Here is a 19,642-nt window from a genome sequence, read left to right on the forward strand (position 1 = left end):
CAAAACTGAGTGGAAGGGACAGATTTCCCATACACCCCATTCCACACTTGCACAGTCTCCCCACCAGAGTATTACATTTGTTACTAGTGATGTGCCCAGGGTGACACTTCCTAATCATCCAAATTCCGTAACCTACATGACAGTCCACTCTTGGTGTTGTGCATTCTGTGGCTATGGACAATGTACGATGACACGTATCCAGCACTGTAGTATCACACAGCATACTTTCACTGCCCTAAAAATCCTCTGTGTTGTGCCTTTTTGCTCCTCCACGCACAATCCCTGGCCCCCCTGGTCTTTTTACTGTCTCCCTAAATTTTGCCTTTTGAAGGATGTCATATAGTTGGAACTATACAGTATGTAGCCTTTTCAGATTGGCTTCGTTTAATTTTTTTTTTTCAAGTACATTATTTCCTTTGGAAATTTTGTTATTAGAATGGTTAATACAAAAGTCAAGAAAATATTTCAGATTTATAGGTCAGCTCTACTCACCAAGGGTTCAGCCATTACAACTTCAATTTTCTTTTCAGCTTGAACAGCAAATTCTGCAAAGAGGCTCTTGATGACATATTCACCAGGCTTGACATCTGGGTCAATCGTAATGCTTGACATGATGATATTCTTTTTTCCCAAAGTGGAATGAAAGTTGGAAGAAGCACAGTACTTATTCACTTTGCTGACTGGTGCTGAAGCTAAAAACAAAAGAAACAAAAGAACTCTACTTTAATTATCAACACAATGAGACCTACCACAACCACCCCATTTAATATACACTCTGCCCCTAAAACCCATCCAGATCTCCCCATCTGGATTATCATGCTCTATTTTTGTCTATTACACTTGCTACATTCTAACAAATGGCCCAACTATAATTTAGTTATGTGTTATTTATTATGTACTGTTTTTCTCTTGACCCTACTAATGTGAATTTCATAAGAACAGGGTTTTTCCTTTGTCTTTTTTGTTCATTGATGAATCCCAAGTACTCAGAACAATGCCTAGCATACACTGGGTACAATAAATATGCACTGAATGAATGAATGAATTCTAAACACCGTTGTGAGCAATGAAGGAAATAAAACAGATGTGATTAAATGAAACAGGGATCGGTTAGGGCACTGATAGATACTATCATGGAAAGCACGCCCAGGAAAGGCCTCACCGGCGTGCCTGGGTGGCTCAGTCAGTTAAGTGACGGCCTTTGGCTCAGGTCATGATCTCCTGGTTCATGAGTTCAAGCCCTGCATCAGGCTTCACGCTGACCGTGTACAGCCTGCTTGGGATTCTCCACCCCCGCCCCCCACCTCTCCCCCACTTAGGCATGCTCACTCTCCTCTCGCTCTCAAAAAAATAATAAACTTAAAAAAAAAAAAAAAAAAGGAAAGCCCTCATTGTAGAAGCAACATTTGAACTCAGATCTAGATGATGAAAAAGAGGCAGCAAGGCAAAGCACCAGGAAAAGTGCTAACTTGAGTGTGTATGTTTGATAAACAAAAAGAAGACCAGTGTGGCGGGAACTCAAAGGATGCTTGGAAGCAGAGGTGAAGGGCAATCTGAGATGAGGTCAAAATCATTAGTCAGGGACTTAGAACTTTGTAGGAAAGTCAGATTTTATTCTAAATGAAATTAAAATTCAATGGAAAGTATTAACTTGGGAGGGATAGGACCCGGCTTCTCTTAAAAGATCTCTCTGGCTCCTCTGGAGAATGGACTGGAAGAGGGCAGAGGCAGAACCAGGGAAGCCACCACACAGATCCAGCCGAGATGATCCCGGCTCGGACTAAGAGGATGAAAGAGCACAGGAGAGAAGGAAAGGCCTTCCCATCTATCATATGTTAGTGAATTTGGCATCAAGGTGAAAGAATGGCATTAACAGTGACTTGTAGGGTTTTTATTAGAATCATTCAGAGGGTGGTGGTGCCATTTGCTCAGATAGGGCTGTCCCAGTGCCTGGCAAACAGTCCGCTGCACCAGCTGTGGCACACAAAGAGCACTACTGACTGCTACATGCTTTTATCTACACAGGTTTTGTTCTCTTGACTGCCTGGGCAATCTACCCGGCTTCGTATCAACAGTTTATCCGGTCACCTTGCTCTTCCAGCCACCTGCATAATACAGACCCTTCCAGCCTCGAACTTCAGCTTATGTCATCCTCTGTGGCCTAGAGTATTCACTGAAAAACCTGCAAGCTGGTACTTCTCTACCTCGACCTGACCTCTAGGTAATACTCTTTCGTGTGGTGTCGCAAAAGCAAACCCTACCTTGCAAAGGGAAGAACACAATTATTCAAATGCTGAATTCCTAGGTGTGTGTGCATAACTATGGGACAGTAAGTTTATTCTCTGGGTGGTTTGGTCACTTTAGCATCTGACTTCAGCTCAGGTCATGATCTCATGGTTCGTGAGTTCGAGCCCCATGTCAGGCTCTGTGCTGACAGCTCAGAGCCTGGGGCCTGCTTCAGATTCCGTATCTCCCTCTTTCTCTGCCCCTACTCCCCTGCTCACTCTCTGTCTCTCTCTCTTAAAAATAAAGATTAAAAAACTTATTATAAATACTCTCCAAACTCACAAATTGTTGTTAAAAAAAAAAACAAACAAACAAACCTACTCTACCAAACATAGTGTGCCAAGATATATAAAAGTGACCTGTGATAACTCCAAAAGAATGTTCTAGAAAGCAATATAGAGTCAGGTTACAGCAGTTACTTCAGAAAAAATAACTGCAAATTAAGAAAAAAATATTTTTGAAAGACAGAATTTCCACTTGGCTTCTGTTCATGCCCTAGTTATTATCTTTATTTATTTACTTATTTTCCCCACAAAACAGACTTTTTTCCTCCAAGATTAAAAATCAGTCCCATGTGATGCTTATATATTAAAAAGTAAAGAATATTACACATTTTTAATACTGCACTTAAAACTAAATTATCTTTGTGTCACATCAAATTAAAATATAATATGTATTGTAATCTAGAACTAAAATTATATAATAAGAACAATTCAAAACAAAAATTCACAGTCCTTTGAACACAGTACACACTATTTATTTTAAACAATGACCTGTTTGTTTACTCTGTTTCATGATCCAACATTGTGTATTATAAAGGAGAGGCTCTGTTAACAAACGTTATTGTGAAAAATGGTGATCTTAAAAGAAATCATTTTGGATCATTAAGAGTACTCTATATTTTATATCCATGTTATGTTGGAAAACTTTAGGTAATCATAAAATAGTAAAAATCAAACAAAAACCAACAACAACAATAAAAAACTACTCAGAGAGTTTCCTGAAGTTTAATTTACATTTTAGACATAAAAACAAAAACATTTTCAAGATTTTGACTTAAAGTAGTTGTTACAGGATATATCTTTTTTTTTAAGATTTGTAAGTCTCGAAATAAGATTCATAAGATCATAAAAGAATTACAAAGTTTTTTTGTCTTTAACTTTACAATAAGTGTAACCAAAGAATCAGCCTTGTAATAGGCCTGGTACTTAATTTCTAGACTTTGATGAGGTATAAACTTCTTAAATGACATTATTTGAATAGTTTCTTTAAAAAAGAAAAAAAAAACTTTAATTAAAATAACTTCTCACATTTTACTTTGTTATACTTCCTAAAAAGCATAAACATAAATTAAGCATAAATGATCACTACATATCAAAACTGCATATTTTAAGAAATTTGCCAATAAAGCTAAAAATTTTAGGAGTATCTGTACTTATCTTCTATTGTGTTCCAAATATCTGCACTAGCTTCCAAAATAAAAATATTTCAAGTTTGAAAAAAAATCCAATTTTTATGAAAAATGTTTTTAAATCAAATTAATTTCAATTATATTTCTTAATAAGTATTCATGAATGTTTGTTGAATTAATTAATACCCAAAAGTAACACTTAACAGATCTACTGATTGAAAGTCCAGGCTGCAAAACATTCTAATGTTGATATGAGGGGACCGGCAAAATAAATTATAATCTAATAAACAGAACGTTCTATAGACCACTGAAATGACATCATCAAAAGTACTGAATGGGGGTGTGTCTGGGTGACTCGGTTGAGCACCCAACTCTTTTTTTTTTTAATTTTTTTTTTCAACGTTTTTTATTTATTTTTGGGACAGAGAGAGACAGAGCATGAACGGGGGAGGGGCAGAGAGAGAGGGAGACACAGAATCGGAAACAGGCTCCAGGCTCCGAGCCATCAGCCCAGAGTCTGACGCGGGGCTCGAACTCACGGACCGCGAGATCGTGACCTGGCTGAAGTCGGACGCTTAACCGACTGCGCCACCCAGGCGCCCCGAGCACCCAACTCTTGATTTCAGCTCAGGTCACGATCCCAGAGTCGTGGGATTGAGCCCCACATCGGGCTCTGCACTGAAGGTAGAGCCTGCTTAAGATTCTCTCTCTGCCCCTCTCTTCCCCTTCCCCACTTGTTCTCCTTCTCTCTCAACAACAACAAAAAAACCAACAACAAAACAACAAAAACCTGAACGGCACAGGAAAACACTCAACATACAGAGTTGAGTGCAAAAAAGGTCATAACACAGTATATAAAAGCAAAATAAAATAAAAAGGCAGAAAGAATATTTGCAGCATAGAACAAACACAGAGTTCATCACTTTTATCTCCATCTACAAAGCTCTAATGGCGTCAGCTGGAAAAAGACCCTCACCCCCAAACCAAAAACTATAGGCAAAAGATATGAACAAACAAGTTACAATATTTAATCTCACTAATACTTTTTAAACAAGTAAAAATTAGATGACACTTATCAAAGTGGTTTCCCAGCCCACCAGTTTGTGTTTCACTAATGTTTCACCTTTGGTAAAGATGTGTGAATTTCTCTCATATTTTGCTAACGGAGAAGAAACAGAGGTGATTGCTCCAGGCAAGGTGAAAAGACCAGTTTCCACATAACTAGATTAACTTGATACCCCCTGACTGCTTGAGTTAAATATTTCATAATGTAAAACAATAATATTTCCCTACATGTTACCATAAAATTTTGAAAAATTTATGTGAGCTTATGAGAGAATGAAGACATAACCGTTAGAGCATAATTCTTAACACAATGTAGGCACTGAATTACAAATTGTAGAAACCCAATGTCATATCAAACATCCTTGGAATATAAATCTACTAAACTCTAACTGCTAATAACAAGAATAAAGCCACAACCTGAATAATTAAAATATAGCAATAGAAGCTAGCATGCCTATTCTTTCTTTTAGATAAAGCGCAAATAAAAAAATAAATATGGCATTTTTGGACAGCTTATTCTATATAGCACTGCACTAGCATATTTACTAAAACAATTCTTTTTTTCATGTTAAGACTCCTATACCCTTGTAAAATAAATTTAAATTCAGTCAAAGAGAGCAGACAAGCCTTAATGGGAGACATGTTTGGTTTTGTTACTTGATAGCAGCAATTCTCAGCCTTTTTTTTTTTTTTTTTAACCTGCCTCCACTGTGCTCTTATGCACAGCACTCTAAACAGTAACACGACTCAAAATACAGAGTGATTCTCAACAACTGGGATGGTTCCAACAGGGATAAGTAGGGGCGGGTAGATGTAGTTTAAAAAGATCCCAGTGGAGTCTATGAAAAAATACCTATAGCACCCTTATCCCAAGAACAGGTCTTTAGGGGTAAAAATTCCCACTTTAGTCACAATCTTTTATATGCATGTGCATACATTCATGTATAGAAATGCAGAAATATAACAAAGTTTTGTACAACTGCTTACTATTATTACTTACACTGGCCAACAATAAAAATTTTGATGATCACCCACCACCCCCGGAAAAAAAAAAAAAAAAAAAAAAAGTATCACGCAAATGGCATTGGAACAAGAACAAATATAAAAAATAGCTCTGAATTTAAAAAGCAAGACCAAAATTCTAGTTTAAAAAAGCAAGTCTATCCCAACAAGTTCTTTTGTGGATATCAACAAGCTGATTCTAAAGTTTATATGGAGAGGCAAATGACCCAGCATAGCCAACACAATACTGAAAGAGAACAAAACTGGAGAACTTACACTGCCTGACTTCAAGACTCACTTTAAAGCTACGGTAATAGAGACAACGTGGTACTGGTGGGAAAAAAAAAAAAAAAAAAAAGATCAGAGGAATAGGACAGAGAACCCAGGAATAGACCCACAAATGATCTTTGACAAAGAAGCAAAGGCAATCAATGGGAAAAGGAGGTTTTTCCACAAATGGTGCTGGAATAACTGGAAATCCACAGGCAGAAGAAAAAGAAAAAGAAAAAGAAAAGGAAGAAGAATCTTCTAAACACAGAACTGACATTCACAGAAATTAACTCAAAATGGATTATAGATTTAAAAATGAAATGGAAAACTATAAAATTCCCAGAATATAATATAGGAGAAAAGCCAGGTATTCTTGGGTTTGGCAATGACTTTTTAGATATAACACCAAAATAGAAGCCACGAAAGAAAATTTGATAAATTGAGCTTTATAAAATTAATAACTTCAGCTCTACAAATGACACTATAAAGAGAATGAAAAGACAAGGCACAGATTGGGAGAAAATCTTTATAAAACACATCTGATAAAGGACTGCCATCCAAAATATATAAAGAATTCTTGGGGTGCCTGTGTGGCTCAGTCAGTTGGGCAACCGACTTTGGCTCAAAACACCATCTCACAGTTCATGAGTTCGAGGCCCGTGTTGGGCTCTCGGCTGTCACCACAGACAGCCCACTTCAGATCTTCTGTCCCCCTCTCTCTGCCCCTCCCCTGCTCACTCTCTCTCTCTCTCAAAAATAATTAAACATTAAAAAAAATTCTCTTACGGGCACCTGAGTGGCTCAGTCAGTTAAGCGTCCAACTTCAGCTCAGGTCATGATCTCATGGTTCATGAGTTCGAGCCCCGCATTGGACTATGGGTTGACAGCTCAGAGCCTGGAGCCTGCTTTGGATACTGTGTCTCCCTCACTCTCTGCCCCACTCCACTCATACTCTGTGTCTCTCTCAAAAATAAATAAAATATCTCAAGGGCGCCTGGGTGGCTCAGTCAGTTGAGCGTCTGACTTCAGCTCAGGTCATGATCTCGTGATCTGTGAGTTCAAGCCCAGCATCGGGCTCTGTGCTGACAGCTCAGAGCCTGAAGCCTCATTCAGATCCTGTGTCTCCCTCTCTCTCTGCCCCTACCCTGCTGTCTCTTTCTCTCAAAATATAAACAAACATTAATTAACAAATAAATAAAATATTTTTAAAAATAATAAAATAAAAAAATAAAAAATTCTCTTAAAAAAAGAATTCGTAAAAGTCAAAAAGAAAATAACCCAATTAGGAGTGCCTGGGTGGCTCAGTTGGTTAAGTAAGCATCTGACTATGGCTCGGGTCATGATCTCACAGTTCAGGAGTTCGATCCCCGTGTCAGGCTCTGTGCTGACAGCTCGGAGCCTGGAGCCTGCTTCAGATTCTGTGTCCCCCTCTCTCTCTGCTCCTCCCCTGCTCACACGCTGTCTCTCTCTCAAAAATAAATAAAGATTTAAAAAAGAAAAAGAAGAAAAAGAACCCAATTAAAAAATAGGACAAATGTCTGCACAGACCCCTCCACAAAGAAGACGTACAGATGACAAACAAGCATATTAAAAGATGCTCCGTATGACAGGTCTTCAGGGAAATGCAAATTAAAACAACACTGACCCACCACTGTACGCGTACTAGGATGGCCAAAAAACCCAGAACGCTGACACACCGAATGCTGGTGAGAGTGCGGGGCCACAAGAACTCTCATTCATCGTTGGTGGAAATACAAAACGGTACAGGCACTCTGGAAGACGGTTTAGAGGTTTCTTACAAAAATAAACATACTCTTACCAGATGACCCAGCAACCATGCTTGTTGGTATTTACCTAAAGGAGTTACAAATCCACACAAAAACCCGTATAGGGAAGTTCATAGCAGCTTTATTCCTAAATGCCAGAACTTGGAAGCAACCAAGATGACCTTCAGTAGGTGAAGGTTTCAAAAATAAACTGTGGTGCATCCGGACAAGGGAACAGTATTCAGTGCTGAAACAGAATGAATGATCAAGCCAAGAAAAGACTTTAGAGGAAACCTAAATGCATATTACTGAGAGAAGCCTGAAGTCTGAAAAGTACATGGTATATGATTCCAACTATATGACATTAAGGAGAAGGCAAAAGTATGGAAGCAGGAAAAAGATGCATGATTGCCAGGGGTCAGAGGCAGAGGCGGACAGGGGAGCGCAGGGAATAGGGGAGCACAGGTGATTTTGAGGGCCCTGAAACTATTCTGTATGAAATTGTAATGATGGGAACATGTCCTTATATTTGTCAAAACCCAAAGAATATACAACACAAGGAGTGAACCCTAATGTAAACTACGGATTTGGGGAGATTACCATGTGTCAAATAGGTTCATCACTTATAACAACTGTATCACATTAATATAAAATGTTAATAAGGGAAACTCGGGGCAGGATAAGGGGGTGCATGAGAACTGTTTGTACTTTCTCCTCAAATTTTCTGTAATTTGACACTGCTCTAAAAAATAAAGTCTGTGAATTCTTAACAATTCAAAAAGAAAGAAAGAAAAGCCCATTCTATCCCTGTCAGCCAGAACCAAAGATGCCTGGGAAGAGTCAAAATAAACAACAGCTCGAGCTAAAGTTTAAAACAATAATGTACTTGGATCAAGCTCAGAGAAAGGAAACAGATTATAAGTCAATTAAAAATAAAATGTCAAAAACACAAATCAGGTTACACGGTAGACTGAAAGTAGAAACAAAGCTAGCAAAATCAATATTAGGGAATAATAGCAAATTTCAACTTTTGGTGAGGCCAGTCAGGTTGGTGTAACCTCTCAACAAACTATCCAGCGAAAAACCGCACATTTGGAAGCAACTGTATCTGAAAAGGAAATAAGGAAATACAAATGATATGCATGCTGTGAGTATTGAAAGGTACAACATGAAGACATCATTTGATGACTTCAGTGAACACACATGGTTTGTTATTAAGGTGAGATGACCTCAAAATTTCTTCATAAATGAAGGACACTCATACCAGACACTGTTTATTTCTGATGGAAATGAAACAGTATTTAATACTTTATTAAGGTATTTTTCATATTTGTTCCTTTTATTTTATTAATTTTTTAAATTTTAATCCCAGTATAGTTAACATACAGTGTTAGTTTAGGTGTACAATATATTGATTTAATGGAATTCTATCGATTACTCAGTGCTCATCATGGTTAAGAGTACTTTTAATCCCCTTCACCTCTTTCACCCCCTGCCCCCAGCTCCCCTCTGGTAAGTACCAGTTTTGTTCTCTACAGTTCTAACAAACCTAGTCTTATTTCAAGTGATATGCTGGTAAATGCCTCTTTAAAAAAGAAAGAAAGAAAGAAAGAAAGTCTTCTGATTGATAGCATTTGCCAATTTCCATTATGTAAATACCGTCATCATGATTGATTTCAAGTCACCAACAGTTTAACAACCAACTAGTTAAAATTCCTGGCAGTAACTAGATCCAGAATATACTACAAGTTATACTCAATTTGTGATGAGGAAACTGACTCCTAATTAAAGTCATTTGTCACTTGGGAGTGAAATATGAATTCAGGTCCTGAGTTTCCAACAACTTTCAGATCAGTGGCTTAATTTTCTCCACAATCACCAGATTTTCATACATCTCTTTTTTTCTCTTTTAAGGATTTAGATTACATACTATTGGCTTAGAATGACTATTTCCCAAATCAAATATTTTGGTTGCATCTTCAAATTCCTTTACATAAAATGAACTAAAAAGAAACAGCTTTTCCACTTTGATTAGAGATATATTTACCTATATTTTCTTTCTTTTTTATTGAAGCTTTTATTTTTAATTTTAGGTAGTTAACATACCGTGCAATATTGGTTTCAGGAGTAGAATTCAGTGATTCATCACTTACATTCGACACCCAGTGCTCATCACAACAAGTGCCCTTTTCAATACCTATGGCCCATCTAGTCCATTTCCCACCCACCTCCCCCCATCAACCCTCAGTTTGTTCTCTACTGTTAAGAGTCTCTTGTGGTTTGTTTCCCTCTGTTTTTTTTTTTCCCCTCAATTCCCATGTGCTCCTCTGTTTTGTTTCTTAAATTCCATATATGAGTGAAATCATATGGTATTTGTCTTTCTCTGATTGACTTATTTCACTTAGCATAATACATTCTAGCTCCATCCACGTTATTGAAAATGGCCAGATTTCATTCTTTTTGATGGCTGAGTAATACCCCATTGTGTGTATGTATGTGTATATACCACATGTTCTTTATCCATTCATCAGTCGATGGACATTTGGGCTCTCTCCATAGTTTGGTTATTGATGATGGTGCTGCTATAAACATTGGGGCATATGTACCCCTTCGAATCTGTACTTTTAATCCTTTGGTTAAATACTTAATAGTGCAATTGCTGGCTTATAAGATAGTTCTCACCTATATTTTAACTCCTTTTTTTACTTAGTTTTATTTTTTACATTAAAATCTGTCATCTTGGGGCGCCTGGGTGGCGCAGTCGGTTGAGCGTCCGACTTCAGCCAGGTCACGATCTCGCGGTCCGTGAGTTCGAGCCCCGCGTCGGGCCCTGGGCTGATGGCTCGGAGCCTGGAGCCTGTTTCCGATTCTGTGTCTCCCTCTCTCACTGCCCCTCCCCCGTTCATGCTCTGTCTCTCTCTGTCCCAAAAATAAATAAAAAACGTTGAAAAAAAAATTTAAAAAAAAAAAAAAAAAAAAAATCTGTCATCTTGGGGCACCTGGGTGGCTCAGTTGCACATCGAGCTCTTGATTTCGGCTCAGGTCATGATCTCACAGTTTGTGAGATGGAGCCTTGCAACAGACTCTGTGCTGATAGCATGAAGCCTACTTGGAATTCTCTCCCTCCCCCTCTCTCTGCCCCTCCCGTGCTCATTCTCGCTCTCCCTCTCTCTGTCAAATAAATAAGCATTTGAGAAATAAATCTATCATCCAGCTGGAGTTTATTTGGAGTGATATTCAATAAAGACATTTTTTTTCTCCAATATTTCATCAATTCTTCTAGGTTCCTTTACTGAAAGTCAATCACTGATTTTATTCACTGATTTTATTCACTGTAGTTTATAAACTACATCCAAACTCAAATTGTGCTTTGTATCCTGCTCATTAAGAATCTGGTTTTGGAGGGGAAAAAGAAAAAGGAAAAGAATATACAGAAGGGAAGCTGAGAGAAGAAATTCTTTTAAAAAGGAAAAGGAATGGAGGTGGATTAGGCCTGGAACATAGGCTGAAAAAACCTCGTAGGCCTATTTCTATTGGACTATTCATTTAAATCTTGTAGCCTGGGTACCTGTCTTTTTGAGGAGTGATATACTGCTATCCCTTTCTTGATAACAAATTTAACAAATTAATGATACAGTGAAACTACAGTCTCATAAGAAAGATCATGGACATAAGCATACTCACATAAAAAATCTGTTTTTGTATCAGTATCTCCTTTTAATTACTGTAGCTTTATAATAAGCTTTATTACCTGTTGGCACAAATACTCCTGTTTACTCATCACCCTCAGTAATTTCTCAGCTATTGTTTTTCACTTACACTTCCAGACTTGTATGTATCTTCATAAATTAATGGGAAAAAACTGGCATCTTAATTAAGACTTCTTGTCTAGAACCTGGGCATACCCTCATTAATTGATCTTCTTTTGTGCGTCCAAAGAGAAATGAGATCTGTATAATTCTTTTTTTCTTTTTTTTTTGGATTTGAATTTTTATTCGCTCTTTAAGTTACTAAATTTTAAAATCATAGTATGTAATTCTTACTAATTCTATTCGTAAATACTTTAAGTTTCTGTTCTGTGTGAATGCAATCATTTTTCTTACTATTCAGCCCCACATTTCTGCCTCTGGTAGAATTTCAATGGATAGAAAAATTAAGACTTTTACTTGTTCTTTGGACATCTGTTCCTAAAATGTTTATTTATCCTAGTCTAAACTATTCCTATTGAAAACAGTTTCTAAACATAGAAGTCCTATGACATCCTTGGCACATATCCAATGCTTTTTACTTGAAGTCTACTACAGAAATATCGCTTATTATAAAGCTTAAGAAAAATGACCTATCTCTAAATAATCCATTATTCACTCAGCTAGAATCTCCCTGAGGTTATTATTTTCTTGTACTCTTTGAACCTTCAGAAACTCAGCTCAGAAACTATTCCAAAAATCTAGAAATTATGTGGTATTTTTAAAATGTGCATGAACCCAGGAGTCAGAAGACCAGGGCCCCAGACTTGACTTGGCTACTTAGTATCATTATAATCTTGGTCATATTATTTCACCTTTCTAAGCTTTTGCCTTCCCTCTAGAAAAGAAAAGGCTGAATTAAATCTCAACCATGGGTATGTATCAGAAGCTACAAGAAAGTTGTTTTCATTTTTGTTCTCCTCTTCTCCTCCCGTAAAAATACTCACTGCCAGGGAAAAAGCTATCATGACAGACTTTTCTCCCCTGGCCAGACATGAATCTGGGGATCAGAATCGGAGAGCCCTGAGGTGAAAACCGGAAGGCCAGAATCCTGCAGGACCTCATCTGGCACACACATGTAGATCTAGGGCCTCTGGGAGGTAAACAGCAGCGTATCGATGCATAACTATCTTCTTTGCCTTCTAAGAAGCTGAGCAGAATCTAATACGTGGGCCGAACCCTCCATACCCTTGAAGCTGACGTGGTGGGGGAAGACAAGGACCAAAGAGGCTTCCTCCTAATATTTTAACTGGAGCTAACAGAGGCTCAGAGACGCTGAGAATGCTTTCCCTTCCTTGAGATAACTCTTTAAAACACCATAGCTGGGGCGCCTGGGTGGCTCAGTCGGTTGAGCGTCCGACTTCGGCTCAGGTCACGATCCGCGAGTTCGCGAGTTCGAGCCCCGCGTCGGGCTCTGGGCTGATGGCTCAGAGCCTGGAGCCTGCTTCCGATTCTGTGTCTCCCTCTCTCTCTCTGCCCCTCCCCCGTTCATGCTGTGTCTCTCTCTGTCTCAAAAATAAATAAACGTTAAAAAAAAAAAATTTTTTTAAAACACCATAGCTGTATGGCCCACCCTTAGTTAGCAGACAAAGAGATCTAACTGCACACTACAGATACCCAGCAGCCAGAGATAAAGAAAACAAATAAAAATATTTACCAAACATGAGCAGTAAACATCATTATAGGTTTCAGCACACCCAATCTATTTCAATTAAAACCAGAAACTAAACAAAGATGCAACCTCTTGCCTTATTATTCAACACTAGGTGGTTAAGGAAAAATATAAGATACAAAAAAATTATAATTGTTATAAATACTGAGAAAGAAACACAGCTTTCTATATTAAAGCAATAATCACCTAGAAAGGAAAATGGATAAAAAATCTTCTATTCACAAGTATAAAGTAAGTTGTGATAAATTTAATAAGGAAAACATAGGATTTATATAGCAGAAACTACCAAAACTTTCTCTCTCTCTCTCTCTCTCTCTCTTTTTTTAAGCAATCTCTACACCCAACGTGGGGCTTGAACTCACAACCTTGAGATCAAGAGGCTCATGCTCTACTGACTGAGCCAGCCAGTTACCTCTATGAGAATCTCATAAAGAACATAAAAGATCTGAGCAAATGGAAAGACATATTTGTGGGTAAGAGCACTTGTTATTATAAGGGTTAATTCTCACAAAATTATTAATTATGACAATTCCAATTAAGATTTCAATACAATTTTTTTAAAAGTTTTACTGGATAAAACCATCTTCAAGTATACATAAGGAAGAATAAATAGCTCCCAAAAGTTAAAAAAAAAAAATCATTTTTAAAAAATACAAAGAATATTTTCTAAATCAGAAGACAACATAACTATAATTAGAACACATTATAACTATATCTGAAACATTACATCGAAATATAAAATGACTATATTAGACCATAATATAATAGTCAGTAAACATAAGTAAAAATAAATTGGATTAATGTAAAAGATTAGACAGCCTCCCCAAAATCCCAGTATAAGCATTCAACATGGGCAAAAACAGAAGAAAGGGGATGATTTATTTAGTAATAATGTTTGAATATCACCTGACCATTCAACTGAAAAAAAACAAATACACTATACTCAAAAACCAGATGAACAGGATGTTGAAAATTAATTTTAAGTTTTTAAAACAATTTTTAAGAAAAAAATTCATAGGAGTCCACATACAGAATCCAGGGCAGAGGAAACTGTTGGCTAAGATAGAAAACCTAAAATTATTCTAAAAGGATGAATACATTCAACCAAGTAAAAATTTTTTGATATTTATTAGGCAAACAATACCATAAACAAGACAGGACCAAGTCGGAAAAAAATATAATGCAGATGACAGCTAACATAAAGTATTCAAAAGGGCACTTAGCAATTAACAAGAAAAAGACAACACAATAGAGAAAAACTGGCAAAACTATATATAATTAGTCAATTCATGTAAGAATAAATCTAAGAAGACAACATATGAAAAAACATTCAAACTTTGTAGTATCCAGAAAATGCAAATTAAGGTAGCAATAAGCTTTCATTGTACACACACCAGACTGGCAAATATTAGAACAAGTAATCTATCATTGGCAAGATATAGGGAAACTGACCACTTAACCGACTGCTGATGGAAATGTAACATCCACCTAAGTACAGTCTGGAATGCTGAACAAAAAGACGAGTATTCTGGCTCCTATAGCACAGCACTACAGATATTAATTTCTTTGATCTACAAGCTTTCCATGCAACTCTCTGATTAGAATTTAGTTCTGTATGACCTACCCCACAAGGAGAGGAAAGAATGGCCCGCCAGCTCAAGCATTAACACCCACTTGGCACATTTCTCATTGTAAATTAGTAGATTGGCAAACATAAAAACTTGTCTCTGTCAGACTGTTTATTACAATTCTACCTCCTGAAAAAGATTTCATATCCACTCTCAGCATTAAGGCAAAGTCAAGTTTTGTGACCTGATCCCAGTCTTTGCTGGCCTTCTCTGGCAATTCCTTAAATCACAATCAAAATCTTTGGAGTGAGGCCCAGGCATCTGTATGTTTTTGAAGACTCCCCAACATGACTCTCATGTGCCGCCAAGGTTGAGAATCATTACCTTAAACTATTCTTTTAAAGTGGAACAGTTGGTTCTGTACAATAATTTTACTTAAAACTAATTTTGATCAATAAAAAGTTTCAAAAGTACCATAAATAAGGAAACCTGTTTATATAATAACCACAAATAACATCCATCAAGCAATTTGGAGCTTGTTAAATAAATGCACATCAGGGGCAAAGCTCTAGGAAGCAAAGCAGAGGATCAATAAAACAATTCAAAAACCTAATCTTAAAAAGTCATATGTGGTTCTCCCCGCTCATACTAGAACTCTTGAACTGATTTTTCTCTTGTGCTTTCAGCCACTTTACTCACTGACTCGTGCCCCACACCACACACCCTGGAGCCCCATCAATCCTCTGCCTTTCATTATTTGTGATTTCAAAGGGTGAGGCTTCATTGATGAGAACTTGAGAACCATCAATTCCTCCCCGTGCCTTATATCCTGTATCTGGTCACCAAACCCCATCTTAGTGAAGGGAATCTCCCCCCGCCGTCTTTTTCCCGCATGATTAAGCTTCATCTCTATGATACCCTATGTAGACTGTAGAAATGCGTGCCTCTGTACTCTGCATAAAAATGCACCACTAACCTTACCTTCAAGAATGTCACTAAGGCCACTTTATTGGAATCATCATTTTCTTTTCTTCCACAGTCTCCCTACAATAAGAATGACTCATTCACATATTGCTACAAAATTTTATGTGAAGCTTTTAAGTTTTTCCATTTTTTTCAGACTTCATTTTTTTTTTTTTTTTTTTAAGAGCAGTTTTAGGTTCACAGCAAAACTGAGAGAAGGAACGGAGATTTCCCATGTACCTTCCGCTCCCCGCATGCACAGCCTCTCCCATGATCAACAGCCCCTACCGGCATGGTGTATTTGTTACAGTTGACAAACGTATCCTGACACGTCATTATCATCCAAAGTCCATCATTTACCTTACAGTCCATTCTTGGTGTTTTATACTCTATGGGTTTGAACAAATGCATCCACCAACAAAGAACACTGAGAGTAGCTTCACTGCCCCGCCCCCCCCGAAATCCTCTGAGCCCTACCCATTCATCTGTCCCTCCTCCCAACCCCTGGCTACCACTTTTCTTATTGTGTCCATAGTTTTACCTTTTCCAGAATGTCCTATAGTTGGAATCCTACTGTATGTAGCCTTTTCAGACTGGCTTCTTTCATTTAGTAATAATACATTGAAGTTTCCTACAAATCTCTTCATGCCTTGAAAGCTTGTTTCATTTTAGCACTTAATACTATTCCATTGTCTGGATGCACCACAGTTTATCCACTCCCCTACTGAAGGACATCTCTGTTGCTTCCAAGTTTTGGCAAGTATGAATAAAACTGCTCTAAACATCAGTGAAGATTATTTTAAACAAAACAAATATCCATTTAATGCATCTAATGTAAATTTGTATTTGCCATTATTTATAGTGTTATGTTAATGGATATTAGTTCATCCTTCATTTTTATATTTTCGCTACTTTCTGTATCACGTGCCAATAAATATATGTATTGTTTCTAAAACCATTCATATGATTTTCTACTATGAACCACCATCACATTTCCAATTCATTATCTTCTAGTAGAAATAGGTCTGATGGTTAGGAATTTGTCTTCTATAGTCTTCCCCAAACAGACTTCTTAATTTTCTTGTTCTAAAAACCCTTAAAACTTTACTCATTTTAGCAAATGTTTTAAATTGGGAAACAGCATGCTTAAACCAACTAGTAGACTCAAAATAAAATTGGAATAAATTCCTCTTAGGCAATGTCCTGTGACATCATGCATTAACAGATTAGGAGGAGGAATAATCAAGAGAACATATTCAGGGCGCCTGAGTATCTCAGTCGGTTAAGAATCCAGCTTCGGCTCAGGTCATGATCTTGCAGTTCGTGAGTTCAAGCCCTGCCTCGGGCTCTGTGCTGACAGCTCAGAGCCTGGAGCTTGCTTTGGATTCTGCGTCCTCTCTGCCTCTCCCCCCATTCATACTCTGTCCCTCCCTCTCAAAAATAAACATTAAAAAAAATTTTTTTTGAAAGAGAACATAACCCAGTCCATCCTGCAAAAGGCTAGCAAACTGTGTCTTATCAATGTGATAATGAGATCGTACACATGGTTACTTCCAGAAATGAAGTCTAAAAGAGTATGGACAGTATTGCAACAAGCCAGAACCCAATGATTTGGGGCTTAGCCATGACAGTAGGCCAGATACCTATCAGGTGTCATATTTAAAATATTTAGCAATTAGTACAGAGGGGCAATTAGAACGGACTCTGACTATAAATACCACTATAGCCATAAGGATGTATAATGGCTGAATATCAACAATGTTGGAGGTAATAAGAAATCTAGGAATGGAGGCAGAGTATAACAGGTAAAAAGCACCACAGAGATCAATAGAAAAAAAACAACAACAAAAACAATGGAAGAACAACAGGTGTTATGTTAGCAAACATATTATGCATAGTCTAAGAACAGGAAATACAAGGACATGCACTAAGGGAGGTAGATCTCATCATTAAAAAGGTACATCAGCAGCAATTGATTCTCTTCGAGTCCTTATTTTTTGTTTTTGTATGAAAACTTCATTCCCTTGAGGAGCAAAAGCAGAGTCCTGTATTTGAAAGAAATAGAGTTGCCAGAGAGTTTGACAAAGCAAGGCTCAGGAAGGAAGAAACACCCATTAGTAGAGGTGGAGCTCTGACTTCCATTCTTTGCACAAGAAGGAACCGCAGCCTGGACACTAGAACTGAAGAGTAGAGTCAGGCCAAAGCTCATGGTGAGGGGGGCTGATGCGAGTTGGGTGGACTAGTGAGCTCGGGCTCTCCAAAACTCACCATCTTAGCACAGGATAGGAACCAGGGCCTGATAACAAGATGGGAGTTTAGACACAACTAGAACAGAAGGTACGCACAGGGGAAGGTTATGACATCCAGGTTTATGAAATAGCAGGTCTGAAACTTACCACAGATATTAACACTGTCCTTTTGAATAATCTTAGATGCCTATGAATACCAGGACCATCTGTTTAGATTTTCCCAATTTTGAAATTTCTATCTCATTATTAAACTATGTGTCTTCATTCTAATACTTACCAACATAAAACTTCCAAACAAACCGTGAAACCAAATACTTAATGAGTTGGAGAATCAGCTGTACTTCTCACAAAACAAAATGTTCAGTCTTGAAAATAAAGTTTCTCCGTCAAATGAGGTAGACCTGGCTTAAGGAGTTAGAATATATATATCTCTTTTTTAATGGATAAAGCAGGCCCATGATTCCTAAATTCAAAGATGCCTACAGCTAGGAACTCTAAATTCAGGGACCATCACAGAGTTCACACTGTTCATTTAGCACAATGAGTTGGCCTCCTTGTCTAGGCTTCATTTCCTAAAGTAGACAGATTTCTCTGAGGGATGAGAGAATATTTTGGCAATAAGCAATAGATGATTCTTTTCTACTGTGATCAATATGAATTCTCGATGGATACGTCTCTGAAATTAATGTCAATTGAGAACATTAATTACCTTGCCATATTCATTTATAGAATCCAAGTTAAAAATCTCCTTCACCTCCCATATCTATTGTTCCCACCTCTTAAATATTTCTCATATCCATGATTCAATGAGTAAAGATTTTGTGAAACACTCAGAAGAGTACCTAATATGGTAAACATTATAGGTATGTTTGCTAAAAGAAAGAAAAAAAAAAGGAAAAAAAAAGAAATGAGTTTTCTTCATTTGTTCAACCTTCATCTCACGTCTGATCTACTGCAGTAGCCATCCACCTACATATATGGTCCCTCCCTCTCTCACCCCCACCACCCCTATTCCACGAAAAACATAAGTCTGATAAAAATCACCCTAACTACGGTCACAAAATCCATCAGTGGTTCTCCATTTGTTTCAGGGTTAAGACCAAAATTAATAACAAAGTCTTCACAATTACATGAGCTCTGACCCCTACCTTTCCAACTCATTCCCATGCTTCTCTGCTCCAGCCAAATTGGCCATATTTCCTCCACTGCCCAGCACGGGATATCCCTTCTGTCCACCCACCCTTCCTCCAAACTGTTAATCCTGTCTTCCTTCAGATTTTGCTGAAGTATCACTAGAGATCAGGGAAGACTTTAAATTGATATATGAAGGATTAAAGGATGTTAAAGAATTTGGTGTGTAATGTACAATAATAACTATACTCTGTTGGAAATACTGGATTAACAATATTTTGTTGTATGTTTTTAAGTTAATTTACTTTGAGAGAGAGAGAATGAGTGCTGGAGAGGGGAAAAGAGAGGGAGAGAGGGAGAGAGAGAGAGGGAGAATCCCAAACAGGCTCCACATTGCCAGTGCAGAGCCTGATGCAGGGCTCAAACTCATGAACTATGAGATCATGACCTACGCTGAAATCTCGAATTGGACACAACCAACTGAGCCACCCAGGCACCCTATTGTGCTGTATT

At 37.6% G+C, this 19,642-nt stretch overlaps 1 protein-coding gene across 12 annotated transcripts in view; it reads right to left on the reverse strand.

Annotated features, from left to right (window-relative positions):
• The window catches only part of FRYL (FRY like transcription coactivator), a 267,113-nt gene that overhangs the window by 147,265 nt on the left and 100,206 nt on the right, over positions 1–19,642 (reverse strand). For 11 of the 12 annotated variants that reach the window (XM_078446126.2, XM_078446130.2, XM_078446129.2 and 8 more), the window contains one exon: positions 493–692. In XM_078446126.2, the coding sequence (XP_078302252.1) occupies positions 493–612 (120 nt within the window). In that variant the 5' untranslated portion in view covers positions 613–692. Of the gene's footprint in view, positions 1–492; positions 693–15,767; positions 15,831–19,642 lie in introns of all 12 variants that reach the window. The other variant, XM_078446122.2, reaches the window with a different exon arrangement.

Source organism: Panthera onca, chromosome B1 (assembly GCF_046562875.1).
Source record: "Panthera onca isolate mPanOnc1 chromosome B1, mPanOnc1 haplotype 2, whole genome shotgun sequence".
Lineage (NCBI taxonomy): Eukaryota > Metazoa > Chordata > Mammalia > Carnivora > Felidae > Panthera > Panthera onca.